The sequence below is a fragment of the Anas platyrhynchos genome, chromosome 5, assembly GCF_047663525.1.
Source record: "Anas platyrhynchos isolate ZD024472 breed Pekin duck chromosome 5, IASCAAS_PekinDuck_T2T, whole genome shotgun sequence".
NCBI classification, from domain to species: domain Eukaryota; kingdom Metazoa; phylum Chordata; class Aves; order Anseriformes; family Anatidae; genus Anas; species Anas platyrhynchos.
The window spans coordinates 56,376,762-56,403,340 of NC_092591.1; the positions used below are offsets into that span (position 1 = coordinate 56,376,762).

The window sequence follows — 26,579 nt, forward strand, 5'->3', positions numbered from 1 at the left end:
TTAGAAATGAAATAAAGTGAATAAGATGAAAGGGAAAGAGCCCTTATTTGTTATAGACTGAGATCGTGAAGGGCTACGCAAGTCAAAATAGTAAATATTTCCGTGTTTGGAATGAAGCAGAGTACAAACACTGATGTGATGCTGTGCGAGGAATAGAAAGTTGAGCTTTTGTAACAACGGATGGTGTTCACAAGCTGTTCAGAGACTTCACAAGCAGCCAGCTTGGATCATTTAGACTCAAGAATTTTGTCATGTGTCTAGGCAACGTGTGCGGATGCGCATTTGCTCCTTCTCTGTACTCTAAACCAGTGGGATGCAAAACAGCTTCAGTCTGAAATCTAGACAGATACATTGCAGTTGTGGTGAGTCTCTGCCTTGCCTTCTGCCGTACTGAATATTTTGGGGCAGAGGCCAGCTGCCTGCGTCCAGCGGTGTTTGGCACGTCCTGATGTGCATGACCTGCAGACGGAGTTACCCAGGCTGTGGGTTTGGAGGTACGGCGTGTGGGTTCGGCAGCGGGGTCATGGGAAACACAGTTTGGAGAGGGACTTAGTGAAAATAACTGCGTTGGATGGGAAGAAAAAAAAACATGTGTGAGCAACAGAGGGTTTTAAACATGCAAATAAATGCTGGAATTATTTTTTGTTTCTGCACCATGAGCCGGGGAGCTGGGAGGGTACAACATTTGGAGTTACGTGGCGGTAACTAGTTGCCTTGATTGAAATTAAGATGTAATCTAATCTTGTGCTTTCATGTTATTGTTTGAAATTTCTCCTGTATTTTCTACGTGGGTACTTGGTTATGGTCTAGTTAATGAAGCATTCGTTACGGATGCCACTGGTGCCAACTGGAGAGTGCTCTACTCTGGCTGGGTGCACGTCGAAGTTGCTGAGAAGTGCTGAGAAGTGGTGCCTCTGGTTGTGTCGTACTTCAGGGATCAATGGAACCTAACAGAGGGGAATTCAGGAACTTGCAAGTCAAAGGGGCTTAGAAAATGTGGTTTAAATATATTGAAACTGCAGCTCCATACTGGATAAGGCCTTTAATAATGGGTAAGGCCATAGATCGGTCTACATTAATCAGCTCCCTGCCTAACCGCTTTTCTGGGCTGGTTTGTACAGAGGTGATCGAGTCACTTTGTGTTCCAAGGGCTGTTGGCTTCCCCACTGCACTCTGCCTGTGCCTCCTTTGCTCTCCACCTTTTGAAGCAACATTATCTTCTTTTCTGTTCTAGTGTTAAGGAATGGAAGCTGAGTATTTTAAGTGTGTAGACAGCTATTTTGATGTATTTTTCAAACGTACTTAGTCCTATACTAACACAACGTAACAGGAATTTAAGGTCAAGAAAACCATGATGCAATAACATATATTGCAGTATCTTTCTACCTGCTTGGCATAATTAAAATAAGCGTAAGTAATGCATACCATTGCATAGCATCAATCTGAAACACAGCCTTGGAAAGAATTCTCCAACCAGAATTTCTTAGATTTAGTCTTTGCTGAACACTGATTTAGTGGATACCTGCCAGAATAGCAAAGCATATGTTCAAAAGCCTGGCAAGACTTGAAGAGCTTTGGCAATACTGTGCCACGCTTACTCTGTAGCTAATTCAGCAATGTGCTATTAAAAACAAACGGTACGCCTCAGTTTTCACTGATAAATTTTCCAAATATATAACTGATATTAGTCAAGTCCTCTGTAGATTCTTTAGTAAACAAAATTGATTAGTGAAAACGCCTACATAGAATGTAGAAGAAATTCTTCTGACTGTAGGAATCAAGATGCTTTGCACTTGGAGTCAAAAACCTATTTCTCTTCCTGAAGTGCCAAAGATTGTAACTTTTTATCCAGAATTTATAAAGCTATTTTGGATTGTGAGCATTATGAAATGCCTATGCTACTTAATTATCAGCAAACCAGTGTGCAAACATAGTATTAAAAAATAAAACCAGGAGTAGTCTAATAGCGCTCTGTTTTACATGCTTGTGAAACCCAACATTACCCATCCTGTTGTGCAAGAAGGCTGTGTCACGCGTTTTAGTCGCTGGCTCAGAGAAGGGTGCCATGCAGTGCTCTGTTTGGTTCCTGGTTTATTGCCTTTTTATTTTATGGTATGAACGATTGTCACAGCTCCTTAATGCAGAGAATTAATTTCAAAATGAGAAGTATTATGACAGTGCTTAAGGGACTGTGTCTGTTTTCTGTCTGTTGGATGTGAGAGTGTGTGCCTGTTCCTTGCAAAGTGATGAAAAAGCTTCCATATATTGCCACTGGCTCGTATTTTAAGTCACTGCTGTGGTTGTGCAGCCTTTGCTCCCTTCTCTGTGAGGATAACCAAGCAGCTATCTTCACATGCTCCTCAGGCTAATTGTCAGAGCAATACCTTGTACGGCACGGTTGAAGTAGGAGAAAAGAAAGCTGTAGAGCTCCAACTATGAGCAGAAGCGTTAAGTTCTTGCTTGTAGTGGTTTCTTGTCAGTATTGAGACCTTGTCAGGAGCTCAAAGCTGTCTGCCTGCGTGCATTCCTTACAGAAGGCACAGCAAGTTCACCACAATGCTGGCTGTGGAGCTCAGAAGTGCCTGGCTAGCTCTCCAGTCTCGTGGCTTGGTGGTAGAAATCCAGGTTATGCTACCCATAAGCATAAGCATGCTTAAGGGACTTCCTAAAGAAGGGTAGTGCCAATGGTTTTACTTTTTTTTTTTTTTTTTCCATTGTAATTCAAGAGGCTCTCTGACTGATTTAATAAGTCTTTTTTTAAAAAACAAAAGGTGTCTGAGACTTTGCCTAGATTCCAAACACTGGGAGAGTAATATGTATGTGGTGTGTGAGACCAAATGCAGGTTGCAATCATTCAAACACGTTTCTTTTAAAATTCTGATTCTAATCTAAAGGATTTTAATGAAATATGGAAGTACTGTATCTCCTAACCAGGTAATATTAATGATAAGCATTTATAATACCTCATTTGCATCTCATACATGACATATTTTATCCAATTTCTTCCAGAAACAATGTCCCAGTAAAGTAGGAATTGCCAATGATTTACTTCTGAGTGCTTGTCTAATACCACATCTGTTTTGGATTTATCGTACTTTACTCAGGAGCGTGCCTGGCATACGAAGTACTCTTACCCAGCCATCAGGCAGCAGTCACTGCTTTAAATATAAGCACATAAAAGTCTTCAGAGGAGGGCAAGTATAATCATTTGTATAGGTAGTAAGGAATCAGAACAGAATTGCTTCACTCCAAGCTGCAGGAAAATACAAAAGGAGAACAAGTTACGTAATAGCGACCATAACTCAGAGTAAAGCAAAAGTCTCCTTAGGGATGATATTAACATTTAAGAGAATAAGAAAAGACTTTAAAGATATTATGGCAGAGTGCCAAACGCCAGCTCCCATTGTCTTTCTCAAAAGCATGTGCCCACACAGCAGCAGGTACTGACCTGCCTTGGAAACAAAAGAACTTGAAAAATACATGCATAATTGATTTTAAAAGCCATCCACAATATATGTCCTTCCCTCATGGAAACAGAGATGTCAGAGAGTAAATGGGATAAAAGGATATATCCAGTCTTTCAAATTTAAACCAGGCATTTCTTCATTTCTAGTATTCTGCTGAGCATACTCTTCCTTTTCCTATCAGCACGAATAAAGCCAATATGATGGTACTGGAAATCACTGCACTTGGAACTCACAAAGAAGAATAAACGATCGCTTAAATGACTGTGTGTGTTCACTTGTGATTGTGCTTTCTCCCAGTGGGAGAAATACCTATAATAATGTGGTCTTTACCCTCTGTGCTAATATCTGAAAACAGCTGTTATGTTGAGACTTTCTAAGATCTTGATTTCTTTTTCCGTGTCCTTTTCTTACTTCAAACTGATGTATTAATGCTGTCATACCTTCAGTGTGCGTTTGACTGAGCAGGCAGTGGTTTTGGACTGCAAACGTAACCAGTATCTGGCACCTTGCTTGGGATTTGCAGAAATTCTCAGAAAATGAGCAGGACTCAAACTGTGAAAGGTCATGGCTTTCTGAAGCATGTAAGCATTCTTTTTTGTAGGAATTGATTTGAAATCTGTCTCAGTGGTCCACAGTATTGATTGAGTCGTCCACATATTCCAGAAAAATGCAGCCAACTTCTGGCAGAAGATTTTGGTTTCTGTCTCTGTGGGTTTTACTGGAATAGCCTGCCCCATGCAATATCATCTTTACTACTATAGGCATCAATATTTTTCTCCTGTCACCATATTGAAAGCTGTGATAGTACAGAAGTCATGCTCAAATGAACGCATAAATTTTGCATACCCGTAAGTATTTTCCGGTAGACATTTATTGTCTCAGTCTGTGCTATTAAATGATTCACAGTCAAAGGGAGCAGAAATATGGCTCCTGGTGATGGCTTATGGACATCCTTGCTTTGGGAGAGTCAAAGTGTTTGCTGGAGGTTTAAATCCCAGTAGAGTGAAAAATGGGAACATGATTGCATTGCCACAGCTGCTTCATTACACAGCCAAGTGGCTGTAGTGGGGCAGACGGTGAGCCAGGCAGCAAGCATCAGGTTGAGTGTCAAATGTAGTGCTGGCGTGGTTCAGGTGTTGCAGTGGATAAGCAACCTTCAGCAGAGGGGCAGAACCTGCTTGAGCAGAGGTTCAGACCAGCCAACCTCCAGAGGACCCTGCCAACCTCGGGGGTGATTCAGATAAGCGGCAATAAAGGCTTCTGAAAAAGATACAGCTAACTTGGATCTTCTTGGTGCAGGGTGGCATAAGTATGCATGAATTAATAATCACCTGTTTCTAAAATTGCTGGTATAGTTTTTAATGCCATTACAAAGGGCAGCACAAGTAATAACAAGCATGAATATGATGAATGGTGAAAAAATCCAGCAGTTTTCTCTGTTTCTCATATAGGAATTATGTTACTAAGTGTATGCTGTAGTCATCTTTATCAGGTTTTACTTCTAAATATTTTATAAAGGATATTGCAGATTGCCTTTCTCCTGCATGGCACTTATATTCTAAATTATTGTATGATAAATTGTTTGTTGTGCATCTAGGCTTGAAAATTACTAATTGGAAATAGAACTAAATTCAAACATCTTCTGTTAAGGTAACAATCATAATTTCTGAAGCCAAAATTGACAGTTTTAAGCGCATGTACCTTCAACAACAACAACAAAAGAAGTAATACATGAATGTGGGAGTAGGGTTGCAGTGTTTCAGTAGTGCTGTCTGCTGGAGCATCCTGACTGTTTTTCAAACCATGAGCTTAAGCCCACCTGTATACAGAGAAGAATAGTATGGGATGAGTCAAATTTAATACTGATTTTGATGAGCGCAGAACTGAATTCATGGTGACCTCTGGTTTTCCATAGTAAATACTTTTCAGTGTATATAGACTTCAAATCAGTTTTTCATAAAGGATGACCTCAATATTTCTACATTTGTCAGGGATTGTCTATCAAGCTGGTGACAACCATGCAAGAAACCTAGTTTTTCTTATCCTGAACCCTTACCTTACTCATCCCCCAATGAGTAATGGGTAACATAATTTCATCTTAAATGTTCATTTAAAACACTGATTGATTGCAATATCATTGAGTGCTTTAGTTCTCCCTTAACAGATTTGGATCAATTTTCTGTAATTGAGTTTATTCTTGATATACTTGAGAAATTTTACTTCACCAAATAAATCGTGGTGATTCCTAGTCTTGGCTCTGTATGTTTTGTGTATTTTTATTAAGTATTCATTACTGTGACAGTATTTAGAGGCATTTTGAAAAGCATATAACCATATAAATGCATATTATAAGTCTGCACAAAGAGCTTTTAAGCCATTAGTGCCACTGTTGTAGATAAGTGCTTAGGGATTCTTATATCCAGGGATTATTTGACTGCTTCACATGATGAGCTATTAAATCCTCATGTGAAATTTTTTTTGGTGATTATGGATTAGTTTATCATTGAGTTTAGCAGCGGACTTGTTTGTCATCTTTGCAAGTAGATGAGAACTGGTAAGTTAAGCAGTCGGTAAGACTGGCTGATCCTCAGCTGTGGAAGCACACAACAAAATTGAAAACACACCCCACGCCACCCCTGAAACTTCCATCTTATGTTAAATTTTGTCTGGAAGATTGGTCCACAGCTTGCTTCTGAAAGAGTTAAAGCCTGTAGCACATTTTTTGTTGTTGTTGTGGAGATAAGGCCTTTGAAGCTGTGAAATCCTAATGGGACTATTGTAAAAACTAGGCCATCTGAAGGAAAGACTTCTGCTTGTACCAACCTTTAAAAGCACCGTGTAAGCACATCTTCAGTTTCTCCACTCTTTCATATTTCTCCAAGCTTATCAACTAACATCTTTTTTGTAGTTTGGGTACTGGAGGCTGGAGAAGAACTTTCCCGAATCATTTGTTGAAGGCAACTTTAAAATAATATATTGATTTTAGATTAAAAAGCCAGGTAAAAGGAAACTAGAAGATGTGATTTCAATGTGTTGAATGCAACTAAGGCTTAACATCAGGTGCAGTCTTAAAATCTTACAAAAGTTGATAGGGAACTCACTACGAACGTAAGTAGTAAATAGCTGAAACTTTTCATATTGTATTTAATATAATGCTGTGTTAACTCGAGCTTATTCAGTTATTCCTGGAACCATAAAGAAATGCCAGAAGGTAAGTGGGTACTGCAGGCTCCATTGCAGGTATTGGATGGTACATCCTGCCGTGTTTAATCAGCTCTCTTGCAGTTGACTGTAAGAAGAACCTGCAAACTCAGCAGCATCATCCAAATGCTCCTGGATGATGCTCAAGTGTGAGGCACTGCCAGCACACCTAGGCAGACAAGACTAAAGCAGCTTCACTTTGGCTTGGAGTTCACAGGGGACCTGTTAACAGCTGCAGTCAGGAAATGCCGCTGTTCTATCACAGCACAGGGCTGGAAGGGTCCCCAGGAGATCACTAGGATGTTCCTCATCCAAAAGTTGTGATTACTTTATTATTTCTGATATATTATTTCAACCTATTCTAAACAAGAATGATTTAAGAAAAGGAGGAGGGGTGTTAAAAAAAAATATATATGCACTTTATTTTAGGGCTAGTAATCTTGCCTGTTAAGAAGTTTTTCTAGTATCAAACTTGGTTTTCTTGTAACTTAAGCTCACTGCTCTTTTCACTAAGCGTTGTGGACAGGGAGAACAATTTATGGCTCTCTTAAATGCATAAGCTTATGTGCTTGAAGACTATTATCATGTCTTTTGTCTATCGACTAAACAACCCCAGTTTGTTCAATACTTCTTCACTGGTCATGTGTGCCCACTCTAATTCCATCTCATATCCTGCTTTGTAGACTAAGTGATCAATTTTTCCTTTCTGAAAAGAAATGCTAAGTATTTCAATCAGTTTATAGTGTCATACATTGTTAATGAGAAAACTTGTACATACATATATTTGACATGTGGTCAGAGTAGTGCCCGACTGCTTTTGAATCCAAGCAAAGGCAGTTTTGCATAGTCTCTGAAATCAGAATTGCATAAAAAGTATAATCAAAGTCTTTACAAAATCAGGATAAGAGGATATACAGTATGCTTCCCTTACACCCACAAGACCCGTTACTCTATTTTCGAAATAAAATCAGGGCAGTGTGATATGACTTGTCCCTGAGATATATGGACTGGCGTCCACTCAACTTTCTAGGTTCCTTCTGGTCAGCAGTGTGCAGCCAACTGTCCACAGATCTTGCGACCTAAAGAGGTTAGGAAAAATAGTGTAAACAAGCTCTCAGAAAATTATATTCTTGTTGTGATCAGTGTTTGTATTTGTGATAATTCCAGAGGTTTTTAACCAGAAGTCCTTTTTCAGTCTGTTTCGCTACAGTCATGTGTCTTGGTTTTTTTTGTTTTGTTTTCGTTTTTCCCCCTCTTCTTCTCCCTCCACCCACCCCACTCCACCCCCAGTAATCTTCCTGGATTTCAGCAGTGTGCTTTTAGTCACTTGTCAGAGTTCCCTTGTGCGTGTGTCAATAAAGCTGGACAAAAAGACCAGGCTACAGCATGCCTGAATTAGTAATGTACAAGGGTAAAAAGGTGAAGGGTAGAACGGGTGAAGTACATAACTCTGGAATAAACTATTTAATACATACTAGAGATTTTCAGGAGTTTATGCTTTGACCAAATGTGGGTGTATTTTTTCTTCCACACTTTAAAAGCAAGGCTCTTGCAAATTCATATATCCCCTTCCTAAAGCACGTGGGCAAGATATCAATTCAGTGAAAATGTCAGAGGAATTCTTTTTAACATTAGCAAATATGTTTTTCCCAACACTTTTGAAACAGATAAAGCAGTTTTTGGTTGCATCACTCCCCCTCCCCCCAAATGTTGTCAAAATGGATGCACTTATTCAAAATTTTATGAAACTTCAAAATGTGAAATGCTGGTTGTTAATCTGTAGGAGCTCTTAGGCATTAATTTTATCGGTGCCTTTTGTAATTTGTCTCGGGTAGGTATGTTTTCCCCAATTTTTCTAACAGTGTTACTGTTACTTAGTGCAAGCCAGGAGAGGAACATCTACATAACAAAGAGAGGAGGATGAGAAGATTCACATCAGAAGCAAAATTCTTCCTTCTGCTATTTCCAGTAGCGCAACTAGCACCAGAATTGTCTTTGCTTTCTGCAACACGGAGAGCTGCAGGCATGTGGGTGGTGTGGGATGATCTGGCACCTTGTCAGAAAACAGTTTGCACCCTTAGAGGTCCACTTGTTGTCACAATAAAGCTTAGGTTTTTGGAGGGGCCTACAAAGTCCTGTTCAGTAAAGACTACCTAGCTGAACTGCAGTATATGAATAATGCATTTAAAATCTGTTTGCATTTTGTTGCATGTAATCACATCAGTGAGCATCTTTTGGTTTATGTAACTAGATGCTGACCCTAAAGTCCTCACTAATGTGTTTGCATCATAACTGCACACCTGGTTGTGCAGCAAAGAGAACAGGCGCATTCAGTTCCCACAATTTCAGTGTTTGTAAGTGGTAGTGCTGTGCTTAAATGGAATCACATCGCAGAGCTCTTCACGGGGCTGTGTTCTGTGAGCAGCGCTCCTGCCACTATCATCATATTTTTGGACACATGAGGAGAAATAGATAAGGTACAGCAGCTCCTCCCAGTGACAAGTTATTAGGCTGATGCACCCTACAGAAAACATATATACCCTTTCATCTGCATGGGTAGTATAAACAACAAATCAGTGTTAAGGTGCTAGATGAGTTCCTTATCTTTTTCTCTTATCTGACAGATGACAAAAATAAAAATTAAGAGAAATGTGCTTTAGAATAGTAGCAGGGTAACTTACAGACAGGCATGGAAAAGTGTGAGCTCTGTGATTGTATTAGCACAGTGTTCAAATGAGAAATTTTAGTTTTAATGTCTTTAAAAAATAATGTGTCATTGCTCATGTTTACCATGTTAACCTTTTGTTCAAGAATACCGACTTACTCTATTGTCTCTTAAAAAATGTATTTGAATCATGTGTTTATTTGGAATATGATTGAAATTGTAATTAGATTTAAGAATGTCTTATTAATTCTCTTGTAACAAGAAAAAGCAGCTGTGAAATTATGCAGTACAGGTTATGTCAAACCTAGGAACTTTTGGATTGATTGTTTATATTTTACCTCATATTCTTTCTGTGAAATATTGCTTTGAGATTTGGGATTTTTTCAGTCATAAGGATTGACAAGAAAATCCATTGTGTGAGTTCTACTGGAACTTGCACAAATGGCTCCCTTGGAGAAGAAAGGAAGGCAGCTCGACCTGTCCAAATTATTTCCTCAGTACTGTTTGCTTTATGTTGCTTTTTTAAAACGAAAACAAAAATCAACCAACCAATGAAAAAAACACTTCAATCTAAACAGAATATTAAAGCTATTAGATGTTTGTTTTTTTCTGAGTATCTCATCTTAGTTTATTTTGATACTGATCTTTAGATTATATGTTTATTTTTGACCATTTCTTGCCTCTTTATTGTGAGACCTACTTCCACAAAAGTAGCAGTTTTTTTTCTCTTTTTTTTTTTTTTTTATACAGTAATTACACCTATTAAGATTTAGTTCTGTCTTTGCAGTGGGATTACATGGCAAGGTTTCAGTTTCATCTTCCAATTTTCAAATTCACCAAATTTCATCTTTTATTTTTTACAGCCATGGAAGTTGCATGCATACTTGCATTTAGAAATAGTTTATTTCATACTCCAGGGCTTTGTCGTGTGTGTTGCATATTCTGTAACCTGCCTGGCCATAAGAAACTACTCACAGCTTTTGCAGTGCCTGTTACAGAACTGCACCTTCTGCAAAAGGCCCATTATTCTGCACTACACACAAGAGTCTATCTCTAGCACTGCGCAATGCTTTTAACTTCTGCTGTTGTCCATCCATGCAAAACTGCCAATTGCCATCTGCATTGATCTCTTTTCATTTTAACATTACTGACAAGTGTGAAAATGTCCAGAGAGCTTTTTGTTACTATTATTGTTACTTGACAAAATGTTAAACTTTATTTTATTTACTCACTAGTCTTAAAAGTTCACCACACTTGTATTTTACCATAGTCTCTTCCATTACACCATTCCATCTGCCAAACATATACTAATTCTCCTCAACAATATCTGGATTTCTCTTTGAGAACACTAGTTTTATGGTTGCTTTTCAATATAGTCAGGTTTAATCCAAAGCAGAATATTATTCCAAAACAAATCTCTTTTGTTTATTGGTACAAATTCAGGTTTTTGTTTAGTTTCATTGCAGCAGTTTAATTGCAAGCCTCAGTCAAGTCATCATTTGGAGCACTTTCCAACTGCCTGGAATTCTCAGCTGTAGTTTTGCAGGCATCGCTTTGTCAACAGAATATAATCCATGTACTTGCAGGTTTCTTTGAATTCAAATCAAATGTGATGTGTAATTAAGCAGCCATTCCCACCTTGGAGTCGATTTCTGGAATTCAAATGCAAATCCATGTAATCTGCAAGATGATTTTTTGTTGTCCGTTTCTCTTAAAGAGCTAAATTCCATTGAGATTTGTGCCAAAGTCTGAGGAATACCAGGGTATTACTACTCTACTGACTAAGCAGCTCTTTTTAACTCAGATTTGCTCTGCATGCCACATTGTCCATTTTACCACAGGCAGATTTTACATAGGTTTGATATATTGTTTTGCAAGGAATATGCAGAAAGCTGAGCAAAATCAGCAGTTAAAATGTGCATTGGGTCATAAGACCCTGCTTCTGCCTTGCTGACTTGTCATCTGACCAACCATCACAGAATACAGATGTTAAAAAAGGACATGCCACAGTCAACCTTGCCTGTAAAGGAGCTGGCTGCTACAGACCGTTCATCTCCTAAGGTGAAAAGTGGAGCCATTTGGTATACAGGGAGAGAAAGCACCAATTTTCTGACTTGTATTCCTTTTGGGGTTGTTTGCTTCTGTTGTTATTTTTCCTTTGTTTGGCTAGCACATAAACATTATTTGGAAAAAAAAGAAAAAGATAACTGGACTCAAACCCCTTGATACCTATTAATTTTATGCTTGGTGCATTTAAGCAATATCTTGCTCTATTAAAAGGCAATAATGCACTTTCTTCCTATTCCTTAACCTCATTATGTTCTTGCTAAATCAACTCAATTGTAGCAGTTCTGGTCTCCTGAGGATTCTCTGAGAAGGCATTTTCAGAAGAATTTCAAGACTGAGGCCTGTGGAATAGCCTACTTTGAGATGAATATTCTCAAGATTTACTGTTGTTCTTTGGGGGAAAGGGAAAAAACAATATTTTGTTTCATTTGTAATGTTTTCTGGCAGAAGTGTTTGTTACAACGTTGGAGATACTCCAGACTAGTTAGCAGCCTGCTGAAGCCTCTTAATTCCCATGTTCAGTTAAGCACAAAAATATTTTGTTTTATTTTTATGGGAAGTGTTATTGATGACTCAGGCACACATTTCGTTGCATTGAAATCAATGTTTAAGTGACATAAGAACAGATATTCTTGGAGGTAGGCTTTATAGAAGATACTTCATAAAGCTTTGGAATGATGTCATTAATTAAATTATTTTTGTCCCTTTTTTTCCTTTCACTTTGGCTCTTCAAAAAAAAAATCAACTAATACCTTTTTCATTAAAAATAACATGTAGGTGGTCTAAACCAGTTCTCAGATAGAATAGAGTTGAAAGAATATTGAAAGAATAGAGTTGGGGCCTGTATTATGTAATCGAGAATATAAGGGGAAGAAGTAAGGTGTGAAGATCTGAAGAAGAAAAAAAAAGGCATTTTTCTAAAGTAAGCTGAATATTATTTATTCTGAATGAGGTAATGAAGTTTTTCTTAAATGGGAACACTACAATTATTTTTTTGTGTGTGTGTGTGTGGCAATCCAGACCATACAGGGGCTAAAAGTCTTCAAATAACAGCTAGAGGGGCCTATACATGGTGTTTTATAATAGAAACCTGTATTTTTTCCAAATTCCATGAGCATAAGGTACAAAGGGATGCTTAGATATTTCATGAAATAAATTTTTATTTCAGAAAAAAGTATTCTAGTGGTGTTTCATTACAGCAACCCTTAAGTACTGTCATTGGCTACTTCTGTAAATCTTGCAACCTGGGACAACTTCTATATGTATCTTAGATAAAAACACACCTAAAAAAGTGGCTGTATTTTTTTTTTTTCTCATCCTGTGAGTTAATTATGTATTTTTTTTATCAAGGTAGAGCTGTTTAAAGTAGTAGACCTCACTTTAATTTTGAGTTGATTGTTACAGGAATTATCCTAATAGGCACCATGTGGGATCGAGGACAGGCATTTGTTAAATTTAGGAGAGGTTTGTGCAGATGCAGGTCATTTGTTGATTCTGCTGCCAAATTTCCTGGTGCTTCCATAGGGAAATAGGTCTTTGCTTCATAGGCCAGAGTGCAAGAGGTATATAGAATGGAAGAAAAATAATTTCCTATTCTTTGTGATCATGTAGTAGATCGGTGTGTGTTTTGTTGGATTTTTTGTTTTACTCTCCATTTGGTATAGTTAGGACAGAAGTAAGGCCATGTCTGTTTAAATAGAGTTTACAATCAAAGCTATAGAACCAGATAAGATTGTTTCCAAAAGTAACTTAAATGGGAGGAAAGTCTTAAACCTAGGTTCTTTAAAACCTGCAGTGTTGTGGCATTATTGGTTTGCTTCTGTTGGCACAAAGGCAAAATGTCTGGGTGGAGATGGTTTTGTTAGAGACTAAAAAGAGTTCCATATTGATAGGAATATCACAAGCCAGCCCAAGCCCAAATAGCAGACTTAGTAATAGTAAAACAGTTGTTGGCTAGGTTTCTTTCCCAGCAGAGTCCTCTAGGGATCATTTTTAACCCTAGTTGCTATATTTAGTAGTGAACTGGAAGTTTACTTAAAATCATTGCTGCAGTAGTGTGCAGAGGTCATGAGGACTGAAGCACTGAACTGAGTACCGGCCAACAAGAAGCATTTCAGTACAGAAGTTGGAGGCTTTTCCTGGGAAACAGTGTTTTGGATTTAAATTTTTGCAAGTGGCAGCTATTTATAACAGATCATCACTGTCCGTGGAAGACCTATAGGCAGGAGGGCTAAGTATGACTTCGGAGCTCTTGTGTTTGCCATTGTTACAGTGCTGTTGGAAAGCTGCGTGCTGTTCTACTGCCAAATCAAGAAAGAACCACAACATTTTGATAGACTTCCATTAATCCTTCATTATAGTGCTATTCTGTAGTTGTATGTAATAGCTCATGAAAAAAAATAAATAAAAACTTTGATTTAGTGTGAAAATCTATGGCTACCTGAAAAAGTAAAGTAATAGCTTTCTGCTTCTTAATCTGTTAGATACAGCACTATAAAACTGAAGCTTAAAAACTGAAGCGTAACAAAACTTCATTATTGGAAAGATTTGTGGAGGAAAAAGATTTTTCACCACTGAAAACCGCTATAGCATAAATCGGTATTCTGAAATAATTATTAACTAAACTTTTTTTTTTTTTTTTTTTTTGAAGTCCTATTTTGTATATTGTGTTGATCAGTTAGATGATCCCACCAGTTCATTCCGTTCTCATTTCTAAAGACTAATTCTCACCCATGTAACTGAGGAAAAGAAAACCTAGCACAAGTATGGCATTTACAGTTTACTTATTTATGTTCCTCTTTTCACAGTATTTGTAACTGGGAAAAAAATAATCATGGTATTAAATGGAAACAATCTTAAAAGGCATGATTGATGATATCATTAAACTTCAGATTATTTCATAAACACCTTCATAAATCAATTTTATTTGTGGTGTGGGATGAAAATGAAAAATGCCCTTACAATGAGTTATCATTCAGGATGTATTTATTAGCTAGCCTAGGAGTTATATTCACCCAGTGGCTACGTTTGAACATTTAATAGAAATAATGTTGACCTATTCATTTCATAATGGAAAAGACAGTTAAAGGCAGTCTGGAAAAATACCTTTAGAAAATTGGGATTCATAAGCTTGCTTGATGCACTGATTGTATATAAGAGAAATAAGATTTACCTTTGAGGCTATTTTCTGCCTGGTTACTGTGTGTCTTATTTTTCCTTTCTTCACAAGGAAAGGGTTGGCTAATCCTAGTTTTGTTCAGGCTTTGTACTTGGGTTTACCGTATCATAAGGATACTTGACATTGGTTTCTTTTTCTGTAAGAACATAAATGGGCTCTGATGTTCTCCAGTTTGGTTTTACCTTTTTTATGAAAAAGGAAAATGGGTGAATTTCTTAGTCAATTACATTTCTAATGTCTGAAACTGAATAATATCCTTTGTATTTCTTGAGATCTTACAAATAAATGAGAAAAGTAATATCTGTTGGTACCGAAATAGTTTGTTTCTTCATTATTAGGTATCTTTTGATCATAATTTCCCAGAATTTTATAAAGAAATTGTCATATATTGTTTTCTTTTGGAGGTTGCTGTTGCCAACCAGACTAAGCTTATTCTTTAGCAGTAAGTACCTGTTATATCCATTGATTATTGAAACCTAAATTTTATAGTGCTCTTTAGACTGAAGCTGTTTTCTACTTCATACTCAAGAAATGTTTTCACATAAAATTTAAATGTCACGAAAATCATTGCAACTTCTCTTTGTGTTGTATTTCATTAGAGAGCCTAATTATGGTGATAGTGACAGAAACGTTTGAAATTTCTGTTTCTCAGTCTGTTTAATGTGTTTTATAAACGACACTTCATTATTTCATTTTAATTAGACTTGTGTGGTATGTGAAGCCAAAGGATTTACACAGGTTTTTTTTCCTTTTTTTTTTTTTTTTTTTTTTGCTTTGTTGTTACAATTAAGAGGGTATTTTTATCAAGAAAAACTTATGTTGACATGAATTCTTGGTAAGACCCTCATGTTGTTGACATTGGTTGTGAACCTTATTATATACTCCATCTCTAAAATTGATGCTATTGATTTGGCTTTTATAGCAGTTAGTCCTGTTTCAAACTAAATTTTATGCTGGATTAATAGGCAAATTATTAGGCTGTTCTTTTTGAAATTACCACTGATCCGGTCTTGCTAAGTGTGCTTCTGTCGTTAGGCTGACAGTGTGTATGTGCTACCTATAAAACTTTCCTCGTATAAAACGCAGAGCAAATGAAATGCAAATAAATTTTTTGTTACCTTGTAGTAGAAATGATTGGCTGTATTTCACAGAATGAGGCTTAGGAGATTTTTTCCTTTATGTTTTTAATGGCCCAATCCAGAAGGCATCTGAGAGCTGGCTTTATTTAGCATTTATTGAGATGGGCATAGTGTTGAGTGTGCATTAAATTGTGCGTACTGGTTTAACGATCAGAAAAGCTCATCACACTCTAGCTCCATCCTTCCTGCCTGCTCTGCCAGGAAGCTATGAGAAGATGTAGTACAGCTGGCTATCCTGGCTTTGAGCCATGCGGGGATTTGCCTACATATCAGGAATCCCCTCCTTTCCCTCAGAAAAATAACTCTCTCTTAGGCAAAAGTGCTAAAATAAAAGACAAGATCTAATTACACCATAAACTTTAACCACCTTTTTCTCCTATGTGAGAAATTTCTGTATTCATGCTGTGCTCGTTTTCATACTCATGCTAAGTGCAGGGCGAATGTTTTATAGGAAAAGATAAAATGAATGCAGTTTGAAAAGAAAAATGATTATTTTTTTCAGGTCATGGTCTTGCATGCCTGAAAGCTATCTTAACTGCATGTTTCGACCATTTTGCTGCAATGCTAATATTGCTACAATACAAATAATTGTCATCTTTACCACAGTTGAAAATGTTTGCACGGGTCGTAAAGATTTCCTCCCATGAAATCCCCTGTTTCCCTTGAATTTGACAATGGATAATGTAACCTTGAATTTGGTTACTTGTCTTTTATTGCACTTCCAAATATCTTTGACTGAGCAAGTCAAGTACTGTAAAGTTGCAGTTGAGAAGGTCCAGATTCCAGAAAAAAAATAAAAATAATAATTAAAAAAAAAAAAAAAAAAAAAAAAAACAACACCTTATGGCAAAGAGAGGAAGAGAGTTTCAGTAAATCAGTTGTGCGACCCAGTTTATGATGGTAGCCACAAGCTGTGTGTATACCAGAGCTGAATAAGCATTGGCATGCAATAGCAAATGCCACCAAAACAAGCGGGTCGTGGAACTGGACTGTGAAGCTCTACCAGAGAAGAGAACAGATTAAATAGTTAATTTTGAATCGTGGAGGCAGATCATACTGCTGTGTGCAAACGTGCAATGAGGTTGCTTTCTTTCTTCTCTCATGTGACTCATTCTCTCTAAGCAGAAGCAGCATTGTATGTATTAAGGAATCAGCTTGAAATGATGTGGAAGAATATAAAGTAAGAGAGAGCAAAAGGAAGTAATTTTCATTTAAATTGAGGCAGTGCCTCATAAAAGAACTGTACTTTTTAAAAACGTGTATCACTTAAACTGTTGTCAAAATTGAATGACAGTGTGTGTTATTTGCATTACCTTAAATTTCTTCGGTAATAAAATGATTCATCGTGCTACATACAGTGATTCCAGTAAGAATGCAAAAACTTTTTTTTTTTGCCAATGTGAATAATTATACATTAGGGTCCATGATTCCTGTCAGTATGTGGCTGCTGAAGAAACTGATCGTTACCCAGAATAATTACAAAGTACATCTCTTTCCATATTATTCTGTAGTATCCATTGCTCTAACTGTAGATTTCAGCCTAATAAACATGTCCATTAACGAAGCACTGCAAAGAATACTTCCCAGAAAACTTGCAAGTAGCCTGGCAGGCACTGTCTGGTGTTGCTCTGTCTGATCAGGACAGGGTCGGGGTTATAGCCTCGTGCCACCACGCACTCTACTGGCACTGAGCCTTCACTTCAGAGTCATTAAAAGCAGAGCCCTAACTTAAATTAACTATTTAAGAATGCCTGGCACCTTCTGAGGCAGGAAGACCAAGAGCAGCTACACTGCGTGGCAGATCTGGAAGAACTGTCCTCAGTGGACTGATGAATTTCTGTGTTTCCTGGTGGAGCGGTGCTTACTCTGGTGCAAAGCATGGTTGGTGAGCTCAGGGAGGTTTTGAAATGAACTTTTAAGGCTTTAGCCATTGTAGATAAATACTGGAACTATCCTGCTAATCAAAGGACCTTCATTATGGACTCCCGTTAGAGCTTCAGAGAAGAGACATCCTTGCTGAGTGTGACGTGCTTCTTCGAGTGGCACAGATTTTGTTGAGGAAAATTCCTCAGAATTTCGTGGCTCTCCGAGCAACAGATAGATTTAGATTGCATGGTGGTTTGTTTGTTTGTTTGTTTGTTTTGTAGGTTTTTTGATTTTTTTTTTTTTTTTACATAGCACAAATGGAGAGAGGTAAATCCCAGTCTAAGAGACTAGGATTTTTAAGGAAGTGCTACGGTGTAAATTACGCTCTCAAGCAGAGAAATAATGTAGTAAAATGGACTCTCTTCATTAATTGTCTGAGGATCTTTGACACTGTGTACAGCGATCACAGAAGATCTGTTAATTTTATACAGATAGGAGGCCTTAGCATTCTTCATAAGCAAGCCATAAGACTATCCAATGCAGAGGTAAATTGTACAATTTAAATTACTGCTTGAGAAAATGCTTGACTTCTGTCGTGTCTTCTGAAAATGTATATGGCTTTCTTGTTTTTTGGAAAACACTGAGAATCAGTTTCACATCAAAAAGGGTGAAAATATGAATGCTAAATAAAACAACGTGCTAAGTTTAGTCAAAAGCAATGTTTTGGGAGGACCCAGTATGTTAATGAACGTGTGTGACTTGTAATATTCATTTATTTATGAATATTTATTTATTTAAATATTTATTTATGGGGATTTAATACCCACTCAGAAATGCATGAGACAAGAAGGTCATGCCACCAACAAATGATGGTATATTAGTTTTTCATTTTAATCATTTTCCTTGCTATTTTTTAATTCTTTGGTATATTGCTTTTAATAGTGAAGTGTAGAATCTAAAGCTCGGTTTTCTTTTGAGACAAACTGATATGCATTTGGTACAGAAAAATGAATTGTGAGTTTTCATTGAGACTTTCTAGTGTCAGTATTTCCATAGGAAGAGCAGTTCTCAAAGAAGCTCATTTCCTGTAGCTAGCATTTCATTTTAAATGCCTTCAAAAAGACAAAATATTAAACTTTATATGTCTGTTTCACTTTTAAGAAATAAACCAAAAGTAATCTGGTCAATAAACCAAGTTACTGTATTTTCTGACATGCACTTTTGCATGGAATGCCTACTATTTGTTGTGTGTGTGTATTTAATTGCTGTTAAATTGTTTCATGTCTGCGTTTCTGTAGTGTAATTAAATGAGAAATATGGTGTGTTGATAAACAATTCTGTACTGGGACTACGACTGGGGATGTTCTGGTGTTGGACTAAGACTCTTTTCCAGAGCATCCTGGAAAAGAGCTTTTTATGCAGAGAGGCTGTACATAATGTCTTGTCTTCCCCTTATTTATTGTGAATATAACATAACCGATCGTGCTTTTCTTAGACAAGTGCACTTGGATTGTTTACTGTTCCACTCTGAATCTCTAAAAAATCATGAATTTTAGAAATTATTACTACATTATTGCAATTTATTGTTAACAAGCACTACAATTTATATAAAGTATATAAAGTTTTTTTATTAAAAATTTGTGAGATGTATTTTGGGAACGGAGAGTTGAGATGTTAGAATAAGACAAACTCAGAACAGGGATTGATATTTGCATCACTTTTAGATGATTCACTGAAAGCATTGATCTTCACATTTTTTCATTTAAATTAACAATCTGCTCTTTCAGGTGTTCTCGTTGGTTTTACACAATTGACTAGTATCAATGAATGGTGTGACCTGAACCTGAAGCTGGGCAACACATATGAAAGCCCATGATTGTGCACGTGTCTCAGAAGAAAAAACAAGAATTACCTAATAGATTTGTAATAACTCAGAAGTATTTTAGGTGTATTTCAAAGGAGAAGCTGGTCATGAATCCTTTGGGAAGTTCATGAACATTTTTTGCTTGTATGTCTTTTTTTTTTTTTTTTTTTTTGTATCTTGGAGGATTTTTATTCATGAAATTTTGGTAGACAAATTGTAATAGGGTTAACACTGGGTACTGTCATTTGATTCCTAATGACTGGATAACATATATACCATTAAACTACAAGATTAAGAATATTGTCAATGTGAATCCTTGGTTTTTGATGTAAGAGTAAGTGAAGAATTCCTGGATTCTCTTTTTAGCTCAGCATTCTTCTTCAAACTTGAAATATTTAAAACATTTTTTTAGTCGTGGAGTTGCTTATTAAGTGGATGAAAAAACTTGAATTTTCAAAATAAGCAGTCTGTCTTCGTTGTTGCTTAATACAGCTTCATTTTGTCTTTCGTCTTTTCCAGGTATGAATACCAGCAAGAGTGAGACAGTGAAAGAACATCCCTTACAACCCTCTAGAAGATCGCTGCCATGCTTAGCTCAGAGCCAAACTCATCCTCAGAGTCTGAGCAAGCATTCTTCATTTCTGCAGCCAAATCGTGTGCAGCCACAGCCTCGGCCTCAGCCCCTAAGTGCAGGGACATCTACAGCTACAGTGGATGTAGTGTCAGAGCGAGGTAAGAGACTGTCTCTCAGCAGCTTCTTTCAACAGTGGGTATGGAAGGGCTCCTTGGGAACATTATTCATAGTCCTGTGATACCTTAGATACAGTTTTTTAGCATCTTCCATTAAATTACAGTGGCATCTGATAAGCTTTGATATGTTTGGGTATCTACAGTTTGTTGAGGAGATGGTGACAGAGTTGTATGCAACAGCTAGAAGAACCTTGGTGCTGAGTTTTTGAGTATAATCCCTATGTTTGAAGCTCAAATTTTGTAAAGTCTTTCCTTAACGTCGATAGGCACTAAATGTTACTCTAGTAAGTTATTTTACGAAGTTAAACTTCTCGGTGGAAGAGTGAAAGTCTTCAGTAAAGTGATAGTTTTTTTCTTCTGCCAGTGGAAAGTACTTATCAACACTTGAGCATATTTCTTGTGTTTTGAGTCACTGACGGCTTTAAAAAATGTATCGTGCTTTGATACCTGTGTATGATGATATGACTATTGCTTTTATTCCAGCTAAAGTGATGGAGACTTTGGAAAACAACTTGATCAAGCTGTCTAATACAGAATACAGTGATCCATTTTTAGGTAAGGTTGTCTGAACTAAAGTAATAACAAATTGCCGATGCTTCTATTATACTTGTGGTATTTCTGTGTGGAAGAGCAATACTCATCCTGAACTGCCAGGTTGTTTTGAAATGGGAGAATAAATGTGACTAATGAAGTGTGTGCTATCATAGATATTTTAAGGGAGACATTTCAGAAAGTTCCGTAATACTTTCTCAATTTTTAGACCAACAGTAAATAGTGATTAAAGAGACATGTATCTTTTCATACATTTAATGTAACCTCTTTCCATAACAGTCCTTCATAATACAATCACTTTGAAGCATACTTTAGAAATTCCTTTGAAATTGTGGGTTTTTCTGCTATTATTATTATTCCTGTATATTACTTTGTTCAGGATTGTCATGGTTGCAGTTGTTGTTATGTTGTTTTTGTTCTACATATTCACACACACAGGATCTGGAGGAAAAAAAAAAATTACACAGAAAAATAGCTGTAATTGGGGCATATTTGTACCTGCACTTAATGCTATTCTGATGCTGAAAGCCAAAGAAAGTAGAAAAGCCTTAAAATAATGTCATCCTTGCAATGTCAAACAGAGACTATGTACACACAAAAGGAATAACTTGTAGGTTCCAGAACTATTTTTTAAATTCCTTGTCTGTATATCCCCCATTAGAAGTACATAAAGATTTTGCTGTACCTTGCACAACTACTGTGAAAGCTTTTTTTGTTCAGAGTCAGTGTAGCATCCAACTAAAAATGTTATCTTCATGCTGAAGGAAAGAGATTTGCTTTCAGAAAGCTATTTCTGCTTAGCTCTCACTCATTCTTTTTTTATTGATTTTTCTTGCTTCCTAAAATACATGATAGAGAAAAAATTCTTCAGAGTCTCCTAAAGCAGTGGCTACTGGAAATGTGAGTGAAACTGATAGTTACTCCAAAACAAAGTAAAAATGTTTCAAAATCATGACAGAGTCCAAAAACTTAGCATGAAGATTGTGTTAGAAAAACACACGTCTCAGGTTCCTGCTGAAGTTAGTGCTGTCGCTCAGTGTAATTGGTATCATTGGGTAGGCCAGTATGGGTATGAGAAGTTTACACGGTTACTCTTAGTTTGTTTGTTTTTTTTAATCCTGTTCTTTTATTTTATTTCATTTTTTTATGTATTTCATTTTATTATTTTATTTATTTCATTAATTGCTTACATATACACATATTGATATTATTGTGTATTTATGTGTGGTAGAGGAAATCTTTTCTTTTAGTAAGTGATGCACTATTCTTCCTTCATATCCACTTGGTTTTCACCTGAAAATAAATGTGGAGACCTCAGAGACTGAGGAAAAGATAGATCAAGTCCCATCAGCTCAAAATTGTATTAAACTTTTCTGTGGATGGTCTCTTCTGATTATGGCCATGCTATTTGAAGAGAAAGAAGAAAATACTTAAATGGTAGCCTTTTTCTAAGGTAATTTGCATGTGTAAATCGAGACACTCCCCAATTATATCACTAAAATAAGTGGAACTATTATATAATTAAAGAAGTGTGATTGGTTGGGATCTTCACCTACAGGCACGAAACAGTATTTATAAATAAATCCCAGAAAGGAGTAGTAGAGGTTGTATTAGATAAAATCAGCATTAAGCTCACCAAGAGAAATCAGAGACAGTTAAAAATAAATAAATAAATAAATAAATAACCTCTCTGTAAACCTTCAAAATTCATATATTTTTTTCCTTTTGAGGATCTTGTTTATGTGGATAAGAAATTGTCTGCAAGACTGAGCCATTCTGTGATTCTAAAGCGAAAATAGTTTTTTTTCCTGAATCTGAACAGTCAAGGGAGTATTGCTGCTTGAGCTTTGATCACCAAGGAAGTGAGAATGATGCAGTGCTGCTCCAAGCTTTAGTCGGCATTCTGGCACTTTGATAGAGTTTGCAAAACAGTCTGACTAATGGGTATCATCTTTTTAAGAAACCTTTTCAAACCGTTCTCCTGAGAACATGAAAGAATACTGAATTAAGTGTTTGTGGTGAATTTTTAATTAGACTGTATCGTGGAAGTGTACACAAAATAGACTAAGTGGCTTTCTTCTCCTTCAGAATTGTAACTGACTGGATCTTCTACCTTTTTGTGAGAAAGGGATTTATAGGCATCAGATAAACGATTTGAATTCAGTGGAAAGCTTCTCCTTTAATTAATTGACTGTAGCTAAGGCCATAAATGTGTTGCACTTATTTAGTCAGTAATACTGATGAATTTGTAAAGTAGGCAGATCATGTATTACACCTTTGTTACAGATAACACAGCCAAACAGAATCAAGGACATAATGGTTTTATGTGTTCATTGTTTTGTGTGGTTTTTTTTCTCCTCTGTCAGTTTTAGGTGGTGAGTAGTGTTTTTAATTTGAGGAATCAGGAAATTCAAGGAAAGAAATAGGCCCTGAACTTTTGTAATGTATAATGTGATCTGTGGGGTTTCAGATGTGCTGTAATGCTCTGTGCTTAGCCAAAGCTTAGTGCAAATTCGCATCCAGCAAAGGTTAATGGGGCCTTTAGATCTTACACAAGCTTGAAAGCACCTGATGCTTGGTTCTGGACCTTTAATAAACAGGATTCATTGCATTTCTCAAAGTGTGGTTGTAGAAATTTTCTATTCTCTCCAGAGCAAATCATGCTATTGCTTTTACTTCCTTGAAAATGTTCCTTCTCTTCCTAAGTTTTTGAATTATAGAAGAGTATTAAGTTATTTTGTCAACTGTCTGACCCTGTCTCTTATTTTAGCTTGAGTTTTCAATAGGCAAATCTGAAATCTGAGCTTGCTGTTCACCAAGGACATTAATCACTCAAGCTTCAGGGCAGCTTCTTTTATGACTTGTACTTTTCTAATGAGTTAAATATTCCTCAGTTTTGAGTGTTGAGAAAACAGCTTTTTACCTAAGACCTTCCCTAACAGACACATATGCCTGCTAACCAATATAGTATGGCTCCAACTCTGGATGTGTACATGGAAAAACCAGTTACAGTGAATTTGTTCTCAACAGAAATAAATTTGTCAACCCATTTAGCTACAAGTAGCTAGTCAAATCCAGTAACCACACATGTGGGGGAATTTCCTGAATAAGTTCCTTGATGCGAAAATCCAAGTTCGTCAAGACTTCTTTGAAAATATCTGTGGGAGAAGATTTCTGACAGTGGGGGAGATGTGCAGAGTAACCAGTACCCTGACAGGCAAGCTGTCTGTCAAGGAGTGGAAAGCTGAGAGCTGAGTTACTGATTTCTGCAAGAGTGGTACACACAGCAACTTAGTGACATTGTTACAGTCTGTAAAACCTGGAATTTTTCTTGAAAGATGCCTGAAGTTTTTGTTCTAGTATTAAACTGGAAAACTTCAGAGCAACTGTTATAGAGACAGTATTTACTGCCTAGCTAACATCTTTGATGCCAGACACGGCGGAGATGCTTATGTAGGATAACAGACACACTCAGGCTGGCTCAGTATGGTATTTCAAGTAGGAAGAACAGGATGTTTGTGATAGAGCACTTACCTGCAGTGCGTTCTCATGTTAACAATATGGCCGTACATTTTGTGATGAAAACTACAGGATCTGTATGACTTTGTGTCACGTTGCACAAATTAAATTTCAGGAGACAATGCATGTTATGTTGATGTGATAGTCACAAATAATTAAAATGTGTAGTTATAGCAACATGAGAAAACCCTATGCATGGAAATCTGGGTTACACAAGAACATGGACATTAATATTACTGAATTTATTACCATAAAAATATTACAATGTCATCCATTTTTAATAGGTTTGAAAGTCATACCAATGCAACTCAAGCAGTTGACATTCACCCTCTCAAAGGGAATTCAACATTGTGCTTTCTAAGTCTTCTCTCTGTGGATATTTGCTTGAACATACTGGTTTATATTTACGTTCTTTTCTGATTTTTTTGTGCTTTGTTTTTCTTCTGAACGATGTGCTCAGCAATTAGTTCAGTAGTGCCAGCTGGATTTAAATGACATGGGAGGTTTGATTTCAGTTACTAAATTTGCCTTTACTGCAGCTACCAATAATAGTGGCTCTAGGTAGAGTTAGACAAAGTAATTAAGTGGGAAATATTTAGTAGGAGCAACCACATACAGAAAGTCAAATGCCAAAAATGACATGAGCTCCTTCCTGTAATGCATAGTATGGATTAAATATATATATATATATATATATATATATATATATATAAAACTGTCTAAGGCTCACAGAAACAGGAAATAATCTTCCACTGAGTATTTGGACAGATAGGTGGCATGTTTTTCTACCTGCTAAGTTCATTTGAATCACTAAAACTACTGTCATTAGTGTTGCCAGGTTTGAATTATTTTATGTCTACTTCCAAACCTCGTAAGCCAGATTTACAAAGGGATTTCTTATTACAATACAGATTAATGTTGTTTAAATTCCTGTTTAACGCGTAAATAGCTAGGGCACCAAGATTTTGAGAAGTTAGGCTGTAGCAAAAGTACAGTTAAACTAGGAGGAAAAACTTGTGAATCTGATGCTCAGTCTACTTGTTAACTTGAAAATCTAATTTGCTCGTTCTGACAGAAATATATGCATATAAGTAGCTTTCTAAACTGTGTCAAAGTAGGCAGAACTATGACATGCTGAAATGTCTCATTTCAATTAAGATGTCAAAAATGAGCAATGGATAATACAATCAATAGAAATTGGCATTCAGGGTTTAGCTATAATGAGCATCTAATTTTAATTTATTTGGCAGTTTTTATCAGCTGCCTCATTAACAATTAAAACTTCGTAATTCATTTATTCTTTTTTTTTTTTTTTCCTCTGAATTAGGTCAATTATTAGTGCTTTATGCATAGTAATGCAGAGATTGCAAAGAATATGATTCAAGAATATGACTCAGGCTTAATTTCTGCTTCAACAGAAAAGTGATGTTTCCATTGTGATTCTTAGAATACATTTTTCAAAACCTTGTTTCATCTTCAGGTAAAGTCAGCATGGGTTAACTGCGGTGACATCTATTCGGACTGTGTCCTGAGATGGCAGAAAATCTGCCTTAGGATACTTGGTAATGTACACAGTGTCTGAGGGCATTGTCCAGCTGCCACAGTAGAGCTGGTTCTAGCCTGGAGAGCTGGCAGCATGAGTGATGCAGCTAAGCAATCCATTAGGAACGTAATGCTCACTGGAACTAGGTAAGGATTAGTCTTCTGAAAGTGTAATATTGAGGTTCAAAATATGTAATTACTTTGGGCATTTAATCCACCTGTACTAATTCTGTATGCCATCTTAACTCCTCCAGATAGCTAAAAACCTGCCTGGCTCCCTTTTTAAAACTTAGATATATTCTGTGTAATGGTTACAATTGTCTGAAAGCTCCTGAGAAATCGTACACTAAAAAAAAAAAAAAAAGCCTGCACTCATCAACTATGCTAGCATTTGGTATATAAGTACGTATATTCAGGCAGCTGAAAAATCTTTAATGGCATATTTACAATATAGCATTCCAGGTACCTACCAGAATAAACTAAGATGGCCTAAATCCATCACAACCTCATTTATCTGAGTGTCTAGTGATATCCTCCTGCAGGTTATTTGTTGTTTCTGGGACTAAAATTGGGGCAAAAGGGGATTAATTTCTTGACCAATAATCTAATTCTTTCTAAAGCTTACATGGTCCAACAAGAATCATCTTATCAAAATTTGTGAAATAAAACTATCAAGGAATAATTTATATATGAATTTCCCTTTCAATAGTAGTGTCAGGTTTCAGTTGAAAAAGATCTTCTATCCTACACCAGTTATCTAAGATATCAA

The 26,579-nt window shown here is 36.6% G+C and overlaps 1 protein-coding gene across 7 annotated transcripts in view; it reads left to right on the forward strand.

The window, feature by feature from the left end:
• Window positions 1-26,579, forward strand: part of ANO3 (anoctamin 3) — a 247,467-nt gene that overhangs the window by 135,873 nt on the left and 85,015 nt on the right. For 6 of the 7 annotated variants that reach the window (XM_038180718.2, XM_038180723.2, XM_038180726.2 and 3 more), the window contains 2 exons: window positions 19,967-20,179; window positions 20,681-20,752. In XM_038180718.2, coding sequence (XP_038036646.1) covers window positions 19,967-20,179; window positions 20,681-20,752 — 285 coding nt within the window. Of the gene's footprint in view, window positions 1-12,892; window positions 12,963-19,966; window positions 20,180-20,680; window positions 20,753-26,579 lie in introns of those variants that run through there. The other variant, XM_038180728.2, reaches the window with a different exon arrangement.